The 15097-nt window shown below is 42.2% G+C and overlaps 1 protein-coding gene across 1 annotated transcript in view; it reads left to right on the top strand.

The window, feature by feature from the left end:
* crebbpa (CREB binding protein a) overlaps positions 1–15097 on the top strand; it is a 163091-nt gene that overhangs the window by 53254 nt on the left and 94740 nt on the right. The window contains exons 3-7 of the mRNA XM_063059452.1: positions 4190–4366; positions 5570–5837; positions 6950–7063; positions 9272–9505; positions 12214–12316. Of these exons, the coding sequence (XP_062915522.1) occupies positions 4190–4366; positions 5570–5837; positions 6950–7063; positions 9272–9505; positions 12214–12316 (896 nt within the window). The remainder of the gene's footprint in view (positions 1–4189; positions 4367–5569; positions 5838–6949; positions 7064–9271; positions 9506–12213; positions 12317–15097) is intronic.

A 15097-nucleotide genomic window follows, 5' to 3' on the forward strand; every position in this document is an offset into this window, starting at 1 on the left:
ACACTTCACTAGATGTCACTGATATGCTTATTTGTAATTGGGCCAGAGATCCCTGTACGTGATAGAAATGTACTCTGTATTCAAATGTGAAGTGTACTTTTGAGCACTTAATTTGCAGTCATGGTATTTAAGCATAATACCAGTTTCCAGCTTACAGATGCTGGATTTCAAGTTCTCCAACCAGCACTACATGCTGTGCTTTGACTGTTGAATGTAGTAAGCATTTCAGCCGGTTTTTACTTTGTTACCCTAGTTCTCTCAATCAGTTATCTCCTTGCTAAGGAACAGTTTCACAACTCGATGTGGTCTTGTTGTAATACCTGGCATAGACATACTTGTCATTCAGCTTCAGTGTGACCTTGAATCACGAACAGATCAGCTAGTGGTTTGCCACTCTCTCCAGTTACTGTAACATAGCCCACTTCACCATGTTGACTCTTGGCTCTTAGCTCGGTAATCTCTTAGCTAGGTAATCTCAATGTAAAGGTGGTCCATTTCCCTTCTGTTCACACAAGAAGTTTCTCAGTCACCCTAAAGACCGCGCTGACTCTCCTGTCATTGCGCTCAGGTCTTGACTGCCACTGTAGCCAGTGGTTGCAGTGAGTTTGGCTGTCTGTGTTGTCCTGAGGATATTCCTGTGTTACCTCAGACAGTTTTTTTGTACCAATTCCCTGGTGTCTTCTGGTGTTCTCTTTTTCCTTTGCTGGCTCCTCATTCTTGTGCTATTCCAGCAAGGTGTGCAAAGTTGTTCATGTTTATTGGCGTAGGCGAGCCGAGGCTGATTCTGCAGTCATCATTCAGCATTGGATTGATGTTAATTTTCTTTCTAATGGCAGGACTTTGCCTTAACTCTCATTACTGGTTGGTGGTTAAATTAATGGATAGACAATCCAGAGTCACAAGTTTAAATGTCACCAAAGCAATGGTACATTTTAAGTTAGGGTAATTAAATAATGTGGAATTGTAAACGTGCCTAATCTCACAGAGGGCGGCACGGAGGTGTAGCAGTAAGTGCCTTCGCTTTACAGCGCCAGCGATCACCGATCGGGGTTCAATTCCCATCACTGTCTGTAAGGAGTTTGTACGTTTCCCCCTGTGACCACGTGGGTTTCCTCCCACATTCCAACGACGTAGGGGTAGTGAGTTGTGGGCATGCAGTGTTGGCACCCAAAGCATAACGACACATGCGGGCTGCCCCAGAACATCCTCAGACTGTTGGTTATTCTCGCAAATGACACATTTCACTATGTTTTGATGTACGTTTGACAAATAAAGCTAAACTTTAAGTTTCCCTTTTGTTATTTTGACACTTGACCTACAGTGTCTTGAAAAAGTATTCCGCCTCCAACCCTTTGTTCACATAAATGAGTATTACAACCAGGGATTTTGATTAGTTTAACCGAGAATATTTATTTGTGTATCATATACTCCTTTTTTTTCCACAGTAGAGCCCAAAAAGTAGATGAAATTGTAAAGCATGAAAAACTAAAAATTCAAAACCGGAAATGTCAGTAGTTCAAAAGTATTCATTCTCCTGTGCTCAGTACTGAGTTGAACTACTTCTCACAGCTATTACAGCTAGTAGGCATTTTGAATTAAGTTTCTGTTAGCTTTGCACAACACGATGGAGCAAGATTTGCTACTCCTCCTTGCAAAATTGCTCAAGCTGTGCTGGGTTAGTTGGGGAGCAGTGGTGGACAGGAGTCCTGAAGTCTGCTTACAGTTGTTGTCCTGCTGAAAGACAAACTTCCTCTCCAGTTTAAGCTTTCTGATAGATGCTAGCAGGTTTTTATCCAGCATCTCTCTATATGTAGCAACATTCACCTTTCCATCAATCCTGACCAGATTTCCAGTCCCTGCTGCTGAAAAGCATCCCCTTAGCATGATGCTGCCCCCACTGTACTTTTCAGTAGGGATGGTGTTACCTGGCTGATGCACAGTATCAGATTCAAGACAGGTCAGAAAAATGATAATAGAGAAGCACATCAAATTTCTGGATCACTGGGATCTTTTCTGAAGAAGGTGTGACCTGTACAAAAAGGACAGGTTACACCTGAACCCAAGGGGGCCCAGTATCCTTGAGGGCAGGTTTGCTAGAGTGTTTGGGAGGGTTTAAACTAATTTGGCAGGTGTATGGGAACTGGAGTGATAGTGCAAAGGATGGGGCAGTTAGTATACAAGCGGATGTATTGTGTAATGAGACAGTCAGGAAGGGCAAGCAGTGGGGTGAGTTGCAGTGTAACGTGAGGACAGAATTAAAAACAGTGACGAATACAGGACTAAAGGTGTTATATTAGAATGCACACAGTATACGGAATAAGGTGAATAATCTTTAAGTTGGCAGAATGACATTGTGGACATCACTGAGTAGTGCCTGAAAGATGATCATAGTTGGGAGCTTCACACATCAAAGTTGCTGGTGAACGCAGCAGGCCAGGCAGCATCTCTAGGAAGAGGTACAGTCGACGTTTCGGGCGGAGACGTCGACCGTACCTCTACCTACAGATGCTGCCTGGCCTGCTGCGTTCACCAGCAACTTTGATGTGTGTTGCTTGAATTTCCAGCATCTGCAGAATTCCTCGTGTTTACATAGTTGGGAGCTTAACATCCAAAGATATACATTGTAGGCAGAGGGGGTGGCGTGCTTCTTGGTAAAAAATGAAATCAAATCCTTAAAAAGAGGTGACGTAGGATCAGAAGATGTAGAATCCTTGAGGGTATAATTAAGAAACTACAAGGGTAAAAAGACCATGATGGGAGTTGTATACAGTAGCCTGGATGTGGTATATAAATTACAGTGGGAGGTAGAAAAGGTGTTAAAAAGGCAATATTATGATAGTCATGGGGGATTTCAATATGCAGGTAGATTGTACAAAATCAGATTGGTGCTGGATCCCACAGGAGAGTATTTATAGAATGCCTACAAGGTGGCTTTTCAGAGCAGCTATAGCTGAGCCCACTAGGGAAAAGGTAATTCTGGATAAGTTGTGTAATGAACCAGATTTGATCAGGGAGCTTAATGTAAAGGAACCCTTAGGAGAACGTGATCGTAATATGATAGAAATCACCCAGTAAATTTGAGAAGCTACGGTCAGATATATCACTATTACAGTGGAGAAAGGGGAATTACAGAGGCATGAGAGGGGAGCTGGCCAAAGCTAATTGGAATGGGTAGGGATGACGCAGCAACAACAACAACGGCTGGAGATTCGGGGAGCAATTCGGAAGATGCAGGATAGATGCACCCCAAAGATGAAGAAGTATTCTAAAGAGAAGATGTTGAAACCGCGGCTGACAAGACAGCATAAAATTAAAAGAGAGGGCATATATTGTAGCAAAAATTAGTGGGAAGTTAGAGGATGGGAAGCTTTTAAAAACCAACAGAAAGCAACAAAAAAAAAGCCATGAGGAGGGAAAAGATGAAATATGAAGGTAAGCTAGTCAATAATGTCAGAGGATACAAAAAGCTCTTTTTCAGATATATATAAAGTGTAAAAAAAAGAGGTAAGAGTAGATATTAGATCACTGGAAAATGATGTTGGAGAGGTAGTAATGGGGGACAAGGAAATATCACATGAACTGATTAAATATTTTGCATCAGTCTTCACTGTGGAAGACACTAGCAGTGTGCTGGAAGTTCAAGAGTATGGGGTCAGAAGTGAGTGCAGTTGCTATTACTAGGGAGGAAGTGCCTGGAAAGCTGAAAGGTCAACTGTAAAGCCTGCCCACAGAGAAAACTGACAGGTCTACTTAGCACAAAGAGAGACCAGTCAGGATGCTTGCTCTCGCTCTCCCTCTCCCTCTCAAAAAAATCGATTTCCGGGATATTGTTTATGATTTCTGGGCATCAAGGAGCTGCTATCAATATGTGGGAGACTCACGGAACTTCCAGGAAAGGTGGAATGTCTGATAATACAGTTTTGAAATTGTGTTCTTTTGTTTAGTTCCAAACTCCATGAGATGCAGATCAACATTCCTTTACTCATATTGATTATTTTTATATTCATATTGTAGAGTTGACACCTAAATGATTTAACCCACCATATCTTCTAATGCCATTGAGAAAAGATCCCAATTTGTTTCTCAAGATTCACACTTCCTAATGTCAACTGAAAATGTGAAGTATTATATTTCTGGAGTGATTCAAAACTGCCTGACTAGAATATCTCTGTTTTCTTTATTTTTGCAGATGGGGATTTCGGGTAATGCGAGCCTATTTGGACAAGGCTATGGTCAAGCAGGCGGTCAGCAATTAGGCACTACGGGGGTTGGACCTCAAATGCAAAACAAAAGTAATCTTTCCAACAGTCTGCCTCCATTTCCATCTGATTTGAAGGGTACTCAAGTTACAAATGTGCCGAACATGGTAAGCAGGCGTTGTGCTTACAGATGTTTTATTGCAAATAAATGAAGTGGTCATAAAAATTAAAATTATACTTGGATTTACAGCTTTTACAGTATTTTCATTAGAGTATAAAGATTGACAATACATTGCATTCTGCTGGTGTAAAAAGTGCTCTTTTACAGATGCCTAATTCATTTAGAGGTGTGGAGAAAGGTCTGCTGAATATAAACTGAACTCCTCTCCAGCCTTGTTAGTCAATGATTACTGTCAAAGGGATAAGCGAAATGCTTGTCTTTTACTTAGTGATAGCACTTAAGTTGGGTAGGATGGCCTTCCTTAGTTGGCTTGCATATTAAAAAAAGGCAACTTTGAGAATAACGTGCCTACTCAGAAGAAAAGAATTTGTACCAAAACCAAAGCTTTTTTATTTAGGCATTTTATATATTATTATAGGCATCTATTAGTCCCGTGAGACCATGGATTTGCGCCTCGGAAGGTTTCCAGGGTGCAGGCCTGGGCAAGGTTGTATGGAGGACCAGCAGTTGCCCATGCTGTAAGTCTCCCCTCTCCACGTCACCAATGTTGTCTAAGGGAAGGGCATTAGGACCCATACAGCTTGGCACCGGTGTTGTCGCAGAGCAATGTGTGGTTAAGTGCCTTTCTCAAGGACACAACACGCTGCCTCAGCTGAGGCTTGAACTCGCAACCTTCAGATCACTAGACCAACGCCTTAACCACTTGGTCACGCGCCAACACTATTTAGGCATACAGTGCAGTAGTGGACCCTTCTGACTGAACAGGCCTGTGCTGCCCAGTTACACCCATGTGACCTCCTAACTCGTATGTCTTTGGAATGTGGGAAGAAATGGGAGCATCCAGAAGGAAGCCATGAGGCCACGGGAGAATGTACAAATGCCTTAGCGGTAGGAATTGAATCTGGGATGCTGTGCTGACATACTGTTATGCTAATCACTACACTAGAGAGCTGCCTCAAACTTATTCCATATTTTCTGGCCTTCAAGTCAGGGTTGGTGTGCTGGTCAGCTTTAGACATATTACCAGGCTGTATAGATTCGTAGTCATCCAACATGGAAACAAGCCATTTGGCCCACCGCTTTGATGGTGGCCAATTCATTCAGAAACATTTTTTGTTTTAATTTTAATTTTAAAAATAATTGTGTGTTTTTAAATGTGCTTCTCACTGTTTCTTTCTCTCTTTCCAAGTCTCAGCAGCAGTCCCAGGTTCAGCAGGTAGGCATGGTACAAGTACCCTCCCAGGTGCCAACGCAGGGAATGGGGTCTGCGCCGACAGCAGATCCGGAGAAACGTAAACTGATACAGCAGCAGCTGGTCCTACTGCTTCACGCCCACAAGTGTCAGCGGAGAGAGCAGGCAAACGGCGAGGTGCGCCCCTGTGCTCTCCCACACTGCCGAACTATGAAAAATGTCCTCAATCACATGACTCACTGTCAAGCAGGCAAGTCCTGCCAGGGTAAGTATTCTTGCTTTTACTTGTTTGTATTTTAAGTTGGCTAGCTAACTAGGAGTTCAAATAGTCCTGCAAATAAGAACATCAAAAATCGTCATGCGGTGATCTACTTTAATTAAAAATGACATTTGTAAATATTTATTTATGAAATATCCTGCAGAATCTCTTGTGTATAGAATAAAAATGGTTTTGGTCGGAAAATCATTCTGTATTCTTCAAGTACATTTTTATGTAATTGGATGTAATGGGCAGAATGGGAAGTTGAAGGATGCTCATTTTTGTAATTCATTTCTCTGTAGATGGCTTTGAAGAACAAATTATCACAGTTCGTGGAGGCTGAGTTTTAGTTGATTAAATTATTGAGTTATGTGTGGGTTTTGTGGTTTGAAAGTTAGATCTTCTTAGAGTTTGCTTAGTTAGTGTAATTTCTGAAATAATAAAAATGTAGAAATAAATAATGCTTTGTTTAATTACTTTTGAATGTTTTTATATTATAAGCTTATGACAAAGTTTAAGTTCTGATGAAACTTGAAAGGCTAAGTGTTTCCTGAGAATGTTCAGTATTTTCTTTTTCAGAACCTTATTCATCACTGACATACTGTATGCCATGAAATTTGTTTTGCAGCAATGAATTTAAAAATTACTATAAATTATAAAGATAAATAAATTGTGCACTAAGCAAGCTAGTGAAGTCATGCTGATGGGTTAATGGACCATTCAGAAATCTGATGGCAGAGGAGAAGCAGTCGTTCCTAAGACATAGTGTATGTGTCTTCAGCCTCCTGTACCTCCTCCCTGATGGTAGTGATGGTTTATCCTGTATTGATGTCCTTTGTATTAGGGTTTACTGTTGATGCTCCATCTCTTGGCCCTCACTTAACCTCTAATGTTTGCGTTGTCTTTGTGTAATCCTTACAGTTAAATTCCCTGCTTAGTTTTGTATTATCAGTGGACTTGGTTTGTTTTTACTTTCACTTTGTAATTATAACATCCACATTCACTGACATTGGTACTTTGAAGTGTTAAAGAAGCTACCCTTTGTGGTGTCGTTAACTACAGAGCTGTGAACCTTTGTGTTAATGTTTGAACTCTGGCTGTTTTGTTTCCTGATGCAGTTGCTCACTGTGCATCATCAAGACAGATCATTTCTCACTGGAAAAACTGCACTAGACATGACTGTCCTGTATGTCTACCCCTGAAAAATGCTAGTGACAAGAGGAATCAGCAGAGTAAGTGATCTTCATTCGTGTTTCATATATTAACAATTCTAAAATATCAAAATATATTTCTTAATTCTTTATTAAAATAAATATATATAGAGTCATAAAGAAGTAAAGCACAGAAACAGGTCATTTGGCCCATTTAGTCCATGGCAAAACTGCCTACTCCCATCGACCTGCACTGGGACCATGGTCCTCCATATCCCTACTATTCATGTACCTAAGTAAAATTTATTATCGGAGTACATACATATCAACACATACAGCAGAGAAAAGAGCACGGCCTTGGTGTTAGAAACATTCGGGATAAAAAATCCTTGGGTTTAGTTCTTACAAATTATTATTTGCCCATAGCCACAGCACTACACACTATCCTCACTCACCTGGAGAAGAGGGATGCATACATTAGAATGCTGTTCCTGGACAACTGTTCAGCATTTAACACCATAATTCTCTCCAGACTTGACAGGAAGCTTAGAGACCTCGGCCTGCACTCCACCTTGTGCAGCCGGATCCTAGACTTCCTATCGGATCGCCGACAGGTGATAAAGATGGGCTCTCTCACCCTCTGCCCCTCAACACAGATGCCCCCGCCCCGGGTTGTGTATGAGTCCCCTTCTCTACTGTCTTTACACCCACAACTGTACTGCCACACCCTGCTCCAGGAGAGGTTGACTCCCTGACACAGTGATGCCAGGATAACAACCTCTCCCTCAATGTCCAAAAAACAAAAGAGCTGATTGTATATTGCAGGAGAAACGGAGACAGGCTCACCCCGATCAACATCAATGGGACTACCATTGAGAGGGTGAGTAGTTTCAAGTTCCTCAGTATACACATCACCGATGATCTCACCTGGACTGTACACACCAGCTTTGTGGCAAAAAAAGCACAACAGCATCTCCTCCACCTCAGGCAACTGAAGAAGTTTGACATTGGCCCCCAAATCGTCAAGACCTTCTACAGGGGCACCATTGAAAGCATATTGACTCTCTGTATCATTGCCTGGCGTGGGAACTGCTCCAACCTTGATCACTGGGCACTGCAAAGAGTGTTATGGCCAGCCCAGCGCAACTGTGGATGTAAACTTCCCTTCATTAAGGACACTTAGGTGCAGAAGAAGGCCTGGAAGATCATCGGGTCACCAATTACCCCAACCATAAACTGTTTCAACTGCTTCCGTCTGGCAAACGCTACCGCAGCATTAAAGCTAGGACCAACAGGTTACAGGACAGCTTCTTTCTACAAGCCATTAGACTTTTAAATTGACATGTCTGTACATTGCAACAGAGTCATAATACAAAGATTTTTTACTCCCTTGTATTGTGGGATGGATGTAAGATTTAAATTAATTCTGCTTCTGTATTTGGGATTATCTATGATGGTGAACGTTTTGGGCCAGTTTTTCCCTTCACTCTACTGTTCACAAGGTGACCATTGATTGATCTTCCTCCGCTAGTCCTTCAGAAGCAGGACTGAGCTGCCTTGACCAACTGCTAGTTCTTCTGGTGAAGGTACTCCCACAATGATGTTATAGGGAGTTTCATGTTTTAGATCCAATAACCATATATTCCAGCAACCATATGTTACATGGCATTCCAATTCCTAGACTCAGAGCTTTCTTTAGCCCATATGTGCTAAATGCTTTGTGCACAACACTATCCACCTGTGACATCATTTTCAGGGAACCAGGAACTTGCTCCCCAAGGTCTCTGTCTGCATCAAACATATTTGTGTTCAGCCATCTTATTAGCAGGATAGCTTATAGGGCGGTATGGTAGGATACTGCTTTACAGCACTGGTGAACAGGGTTCAATTGCCACACTGTCCATGAGAAGTTTATACATTCTTCCTGTGAAGGTTTCCTCCTTCATTCCAAATATGTACAGGTTCGTGACGGTTAGTAAGTTGTGAGTATGCTTTTTTGGTGCCGGAAGCATAATGACACCCGCTCTTGCCCCTAGCAAATCCTCAGACCCTGTTGGTCATTGACACAAGCAACACATTTCACTTTGTGTTTCGATGTATATTTGAGAAATAAAGCTAATCTGTATATGCACACATATACATTTAAGTTTTTATACTGCTGTCAGGAAAGAGTCGTAGAAAGTTATGTCTGAAGTGTAAGATTTGCTTGCATGTTGTCAGTATACTTGCATGGATTTTGTGTCAAAACTTCATATGTGAACAGTAATTTTAATGCACCTTACCTCTCAGCCCTATTAGGTTCTCTGCCGAGTGGGTTACCAAACACAGTGGGTGCAGTTGGAAGTGGTCCACAGGGCACATCCAGCAATTCCAATCCTATCGATCCCAGTTCAATGCAGAGAGCATACGCGGCACTTGGACTGCCCTACGGTAACCAGCCACAAGCGCAGCCGCAGCCTCAGGTACAAGGCCAGCAGACAGCACAGCCTCAAGTTCACCAATCAATGAGGCCAAACCCTTTGGGTAAGACTGTGGCACTTTTGTGTTGTCCAGCAGTTACATCATACTGGGAGTTCGCTGCTCAATTTTAAATTCATTTCCATCCCTTTCCTTTTGTACACCCCGTCATTGCAAAACTGTCGTAGTGTAATCAGCCTGCATATTCACAACATGGAAACGGGCCATTCTCTCCACTACATCCACGCCCCAGCACATCCTTAGGTTGTTAATGCAAGCAGCACACTTCACTGTTATGTTTCGATGTATATGTGACAAATTAATCTGAATTTGAATACTTACATTAATTCCATCTGTCCTGAGGTGATTTAAGTGTTCATCTGAAAGCTGCCTGCAACTCTGCTTCCACAACTCTCCCTCTACAGTGCATTCAAAGCTCCAATTTAATGTCAGAGAAGTGTATACAGTATACATCCTGAAATGCTTTTTCTTTGCAAAACATCCACGAAAACAGAGAAGCGTCCCAAAGAATAGAATGTACGACAGTTAAACGTGAGAACCCCAAGTCCCCCCGCCCCGCGAACAACAATCCCCCCTCCCCCACCGGCAAAAAAAAGCAAGCATCAGCACCACCACCGAGCACAAGCGTGAGCTAAGCAATAGCAAAGACACAGACTTGCAATTACCCCAAAGACTTCACATTTCACCCGGCATTCGACAAACCACAGGTTCTCTCCCTAATTAGGAGGAGGGAGGTGCTCCCCCCCCTTCACAACAATCCACTGTTTTATGATGTTAAAAGTCCGTTTCATCACTTTTTACGAGCTCTGTGTCTGAAGATCGCAAAGATCTCGGGTCTTCGGGCCCACAGCGAAAGATTTTCCAGCCCCCCTGAGGAGTCTCTTGCCATGACTCTGACCCTCGATCTGCCCATCTCCAGAGCCCTGAGATCTTAGGCTTCCAAATACGAGTGGGATTCTCAGACCGAACCCTTGGCATGTTGGATAACGGCCAGTCCTGAAACCCCGAGAATGGGTCCCATTCCCGCAAAGAACTGAAGTCAGCATGTAACTCCAGGTCAGGGTCTTCAAAAGAACCCTGAAAGAGAAAAATAAAGATATAAAGATGGAAATAGAGCTGTTTCCAAAGATGCAAGCAGAGGAATCGCGGTTTAGCGCCACCTTAACTCCGCCTCCACGTTCCAGGTACTCACTACTTTCTGAGTGAGAAAGGTACCCTTTATGTCTCTAATTCTCTTACCCCTTACCCTAAATCTACATCTTTCTCTATTCACTGAGCAACCTAGCATGTCTGTATACTCTCTATGTACTTCAATTGAGTCCTCTCTTTACCACCCCCTTTCCAGGGAAAAGAGAACTACCCTCCCCAGTGTCGCATTATAACTGAAATGCTCATCCTGGTGAATCTCCTCTGCACCTTTTCCAGTGCTATCTCCTCCTTTCTATAGTGTCGTCAACTGAATTGCATGCAATACTCCGATGATTAATGAAGTTGGAGCATAACCTTCTGACTATTGTATTCGTTGCTGTAACTAATCAAGGCTGGTATCCCATATGCCTTCTTTATGCCTTCTTAACCATGTTATTTTCCTCAAATTTCTACACCAAGGTGTCTTTGTTCCTCAATACTCCCAAAGTCTTTACCAATCCTGTGTATGTCCTGGCCTCATTAGTAATCCCAAACTGTGTTATCTCACATTTATTAGAACTAAACTCCATTTGCCGTTTCATCACTAAATTAGGATTACCCCATAGCCTAAAAGCACCCTCAACAGCCCTCCCAATATTCGTGTCATCAGTGAACTTATGATCCTGCCTCATATTCGCATCCAAGTCCATGATGTAGATTGCAAGCAGAACAAATCCCTGTGGACCACCTTAAACCATGGCATCCATTCTCAAAAACAGCCCTCTACCATCACCTTCTGTTCCAAGCCAATTTTGGAACCAATATCCTGAGTTTCTCTGGATCCCATGGACCATATCCTTTTGGACCAGTCTCCCATGTGGAGCCTAGTTGAAGGCCTTACTGAACTTCATGTCAACCATCTACAATCCGATCGATGTTCTTTGTCACCTCCTTGAATAATTCACTCACCATGGTCAGATAAGATATGGGCTTGACAGTGTCGTTCTGATTACCCCTGCCTTGTCTCTCCAAATGATCATTAGTCCTGTCCCTCAGAATTAAATACAGAGAAACACAGACCAGGATTCTTGGCTTACGTCTGCCCTTTTCTTATCTCCTGGGTATTTTTGCTTTGCCTTTAATCAAGCTCCACTGATTTCTGTAGTTACCAACTGAATTTTATCTGCAGGATGGTATTGCTATTGGTACTGAGGGCCACTCATGGTTTTGTTTGAAATGCAGGTGATTCCTGTGTGATACCCGCTTGAGTTCCAAAAAATCATCCTTACAGAATTTACAAATCACTACGCAGACATTAGAGATACAAAATAAAGTTATCTCTTCCAAATTTGGGTTGGAAAATCCAAAATTTATTTCTTTACAGCTTGCGTTTCTTGACACAGGCACAAATAATGTGGCTTCACGTTATAGAAAATCATAATACAAGTCATTTTCTAGGAGCGCAGGCCCCCTCCCTATAATGCAAATCTTTTGATATCTGTGAGTGAATTTTATTCCTGAAAATATTGCTACTTTGTCTGACAACAGTGAGATAGAATTGGAACCTAAACTGTTGACCTGAGTTTAACCAGTCTCAGTTACTGACTACTCCTTTGTTGGATCAGGTACGAGCCAGATGAATGTGGTTGGAGGGATGGGTGTTCCAGCCCCTGACCAGTCAAATTTGATGTCTGACTCTGCTCTTCCACCTTCCCTTGGCACACCAAAGTAAGTAATCTCCATTCTTCAATAATACTTACCAACATAATATTACTTCAGCCTGTCTCATTCAAATGTAGCAGGGACGTAGTAAGCTTGAGCTGGATCTGCAACTTCCAACCTTTAGTACTTGGATATAACTTCCAATGAATGGAAGGGGCCTTCTTGCGAAACAGAAAACTGTGATAACACCGCACAGACCTGGGATTATTTTGATAAATGTTTCGACTTCTCACAACTGCCCAGTCTGTCCTTTTCTCTGTCCCTCCTCTCAGGCTCTGCACCATTTTTTCCCCCTGTTCAAAATTCTCAGTAAAACTGACCATTTTAACCAGGCTCTGTTGCTTTCTGTGTGGGGTTTGCTTGTTCTCCCTGTGACTGGATTTATTCTGGGTGTTCTGATTTCTTCCCACAATACAAAGGTCTGAGGTTTAATAGGTTAAGTGGCTATGTATCTTGCTCCTAGTACAGAGGTGAATCACAGAATCTGAGAAGAGTTGATAGGAATTAGGAGAATAGTCTTCCTGTTGCCTTTCACCTTCCTTTCCAGTCCTGAAGAATGGTCCTGGCATGCAACGATAGCTGTTTATTCATTTTCATCGATGCTGAGTTCCTACGTTCCTCCAGCATTTTGTGTGTGTTGATTATGAGAACAAGTTACTGGGGGAAAAATAAGCAAAGGAATGAGCTTGCTCTATGAGCCAGCGTACACGTGATTGGTTGAATGGCCAACTATGTTGTAAGGAAATAGGAAAATAAATATAAATATGCATTTGACAAAAGTAATGAGATTTCCTCATTCAGTAAATATGAGTTCTCAATTCCTTTGCGCAAGATTTTGTGCATTAAAAACCATCCTTCCTATCCCATCAAAATCAGCTATATTATCACTGACGACATGACATATGTTGTTTTATGGCAGCAGTACAGTGTAATATGTAAAAATTTATTATAAGTTACACTCAGAAATATATATAAAAGCATAAGAGTGAGAAGTGAGGTGGTGTTCATAGGTTCACCTACCTGTTTAGAGTTCAACCACACTAAAAGCTAAGTCACACAAAAAACAAAGACTCTTTAAACACTTTGAAGTTCATTTTTATTAATTTTCTTTGGAGGTACAGTGCAGAACAGGCCCTTCCAGCCCAACGAGCCGTACTGCACAGCAACCCACCTGTTTAACCCTAACCTGATCACGGGACAGAGTCCACGCATTTCACAGACAACATTGGAATTGAACTCCGAACTCCAACACCTGAGCTGTAATAGCGTCATGCTAAGCACTACAGTCGGCCCTCCTTATCTGCGAGTTCCACGTGCGTGAATTCGACCAACCGCGAATCGAGAAAACCCGGAAGTGCTCTTCCAGCACTTGTTGTTCAAGCATGGACAGAATTTTTTTTCTTGTCATTATTTCCTAAACAATGCAGTGTAACAACTATTTTACATACTGTTTACATTGTATTAGGTATTATAAGTAATCTAGAGATGATTTAAAGTATACGGGAGGATGTGCATAGGTTATCGTGGATCGGGATCGGAAAAAAACCGTGGGTTCTCTTACTAAGTAAGTCGGAACAGGTACATCCGGTATTATTTAGCGTCAGTTAGTCAAATGTTTGTCTCAGTATATAGTATATATTTTACCTTTCTATGCATATAAGACACCTAAGAAACGTATTCCGTTCCCAAGCCCAATCCAGTGATAGGCCGCTCCCGTGCGCTCTCCACCCGTGCCGGGTTGATATGGAGGATCAAAAACCCAAAACCCCAAAACCCAATAATTAAACCACTGCGTTGCTTAGTAATAATTGTAGCTTTCATCGGGGCAGGGCCTCTCTCACTTTATCCTTTAAAATTGTTCTGATCGTTGACTGACTGTAGCCTAACGCTTTTCCAATGACTGACGGCGTTTCACCTCTTTCCGATCGCTTTATTATTTCCAATTTATTTTCAATCGTGTTTGTGATTATTTTCGTGAACAGAGACACTGCGGATTCAAAGCTCCGCCGCCAGGTCCTAATGCCCACCGCACTGAGACAGGTTAAATAAGGTCCAGGGTTCTGCTAGGTCCTAAGGTCCACCTCATCGAGCCAGGTTGAATAAGGGACTTGAGCATCTACGTTTTTGGTCCTAGAACCAATCCCTCGCAGATAAGGAGGGCCGACTGTACACTACAGTGACACCCAAATGAATTGTATTTTGTCACCCTAAATTAGTGTTAAATTTAACTTGTAATAATGCAAATCATGTTAGTTCCTTTCTATACATAATCCTCACTTTCCTTTGAAGTCCATTTAAAAGCTTGTCTACATTTGTGCAAATTTTCCCATATTAGTCTCAGCAAAACCAAGTGACAAGATGTCATGTGATTTTGGAAAGACCACGCTTGGAATATTGTGTAAATTTCTGGTAGCTTCTTTATAGGAAGGATGTGGAAGCTTTAGAGAGGATGCAGAGGACATTTACCAGGATGCTGCCTGGATTAGAGAGCGTGTTTTATGAGGATAGGTTGAGCGAGCTAGGGCTTTTCCATTTGAAGTGAAGGAGAATGAGAGGTGACTTGATAGAGGTGTACAAGATGATCAGAGAGGCATGGATCGATTTGACAGCCAGAGTCTTTTTTCCGCGGTGGGAATGACCGATACAAGGGGGCATAATTTTAAGGTTGCTGGAGGAAAGTGTAGGTGGGATGTCAGAAGTAAGTGTTTTACACAGAGAATGGTGGGTGCATGGAACACACTGCCAGGAGTGGTGGTAGAGGCAGATACATTTAGGGACACTTAAGGA

This window comes from Mobula hypostoma, chromosome 9, assembly GCF_963921235.1.
Source record: "Mobula hypostoma chromosome 9, sMobHyp1.1, whole genome shotgun sequence".
NCBI lineage: Eukaryota > Metazoa > Chordata > Chondrichthyes > Myliobatiformes > Myliobatidae > Mobula > Mobula hypostoma.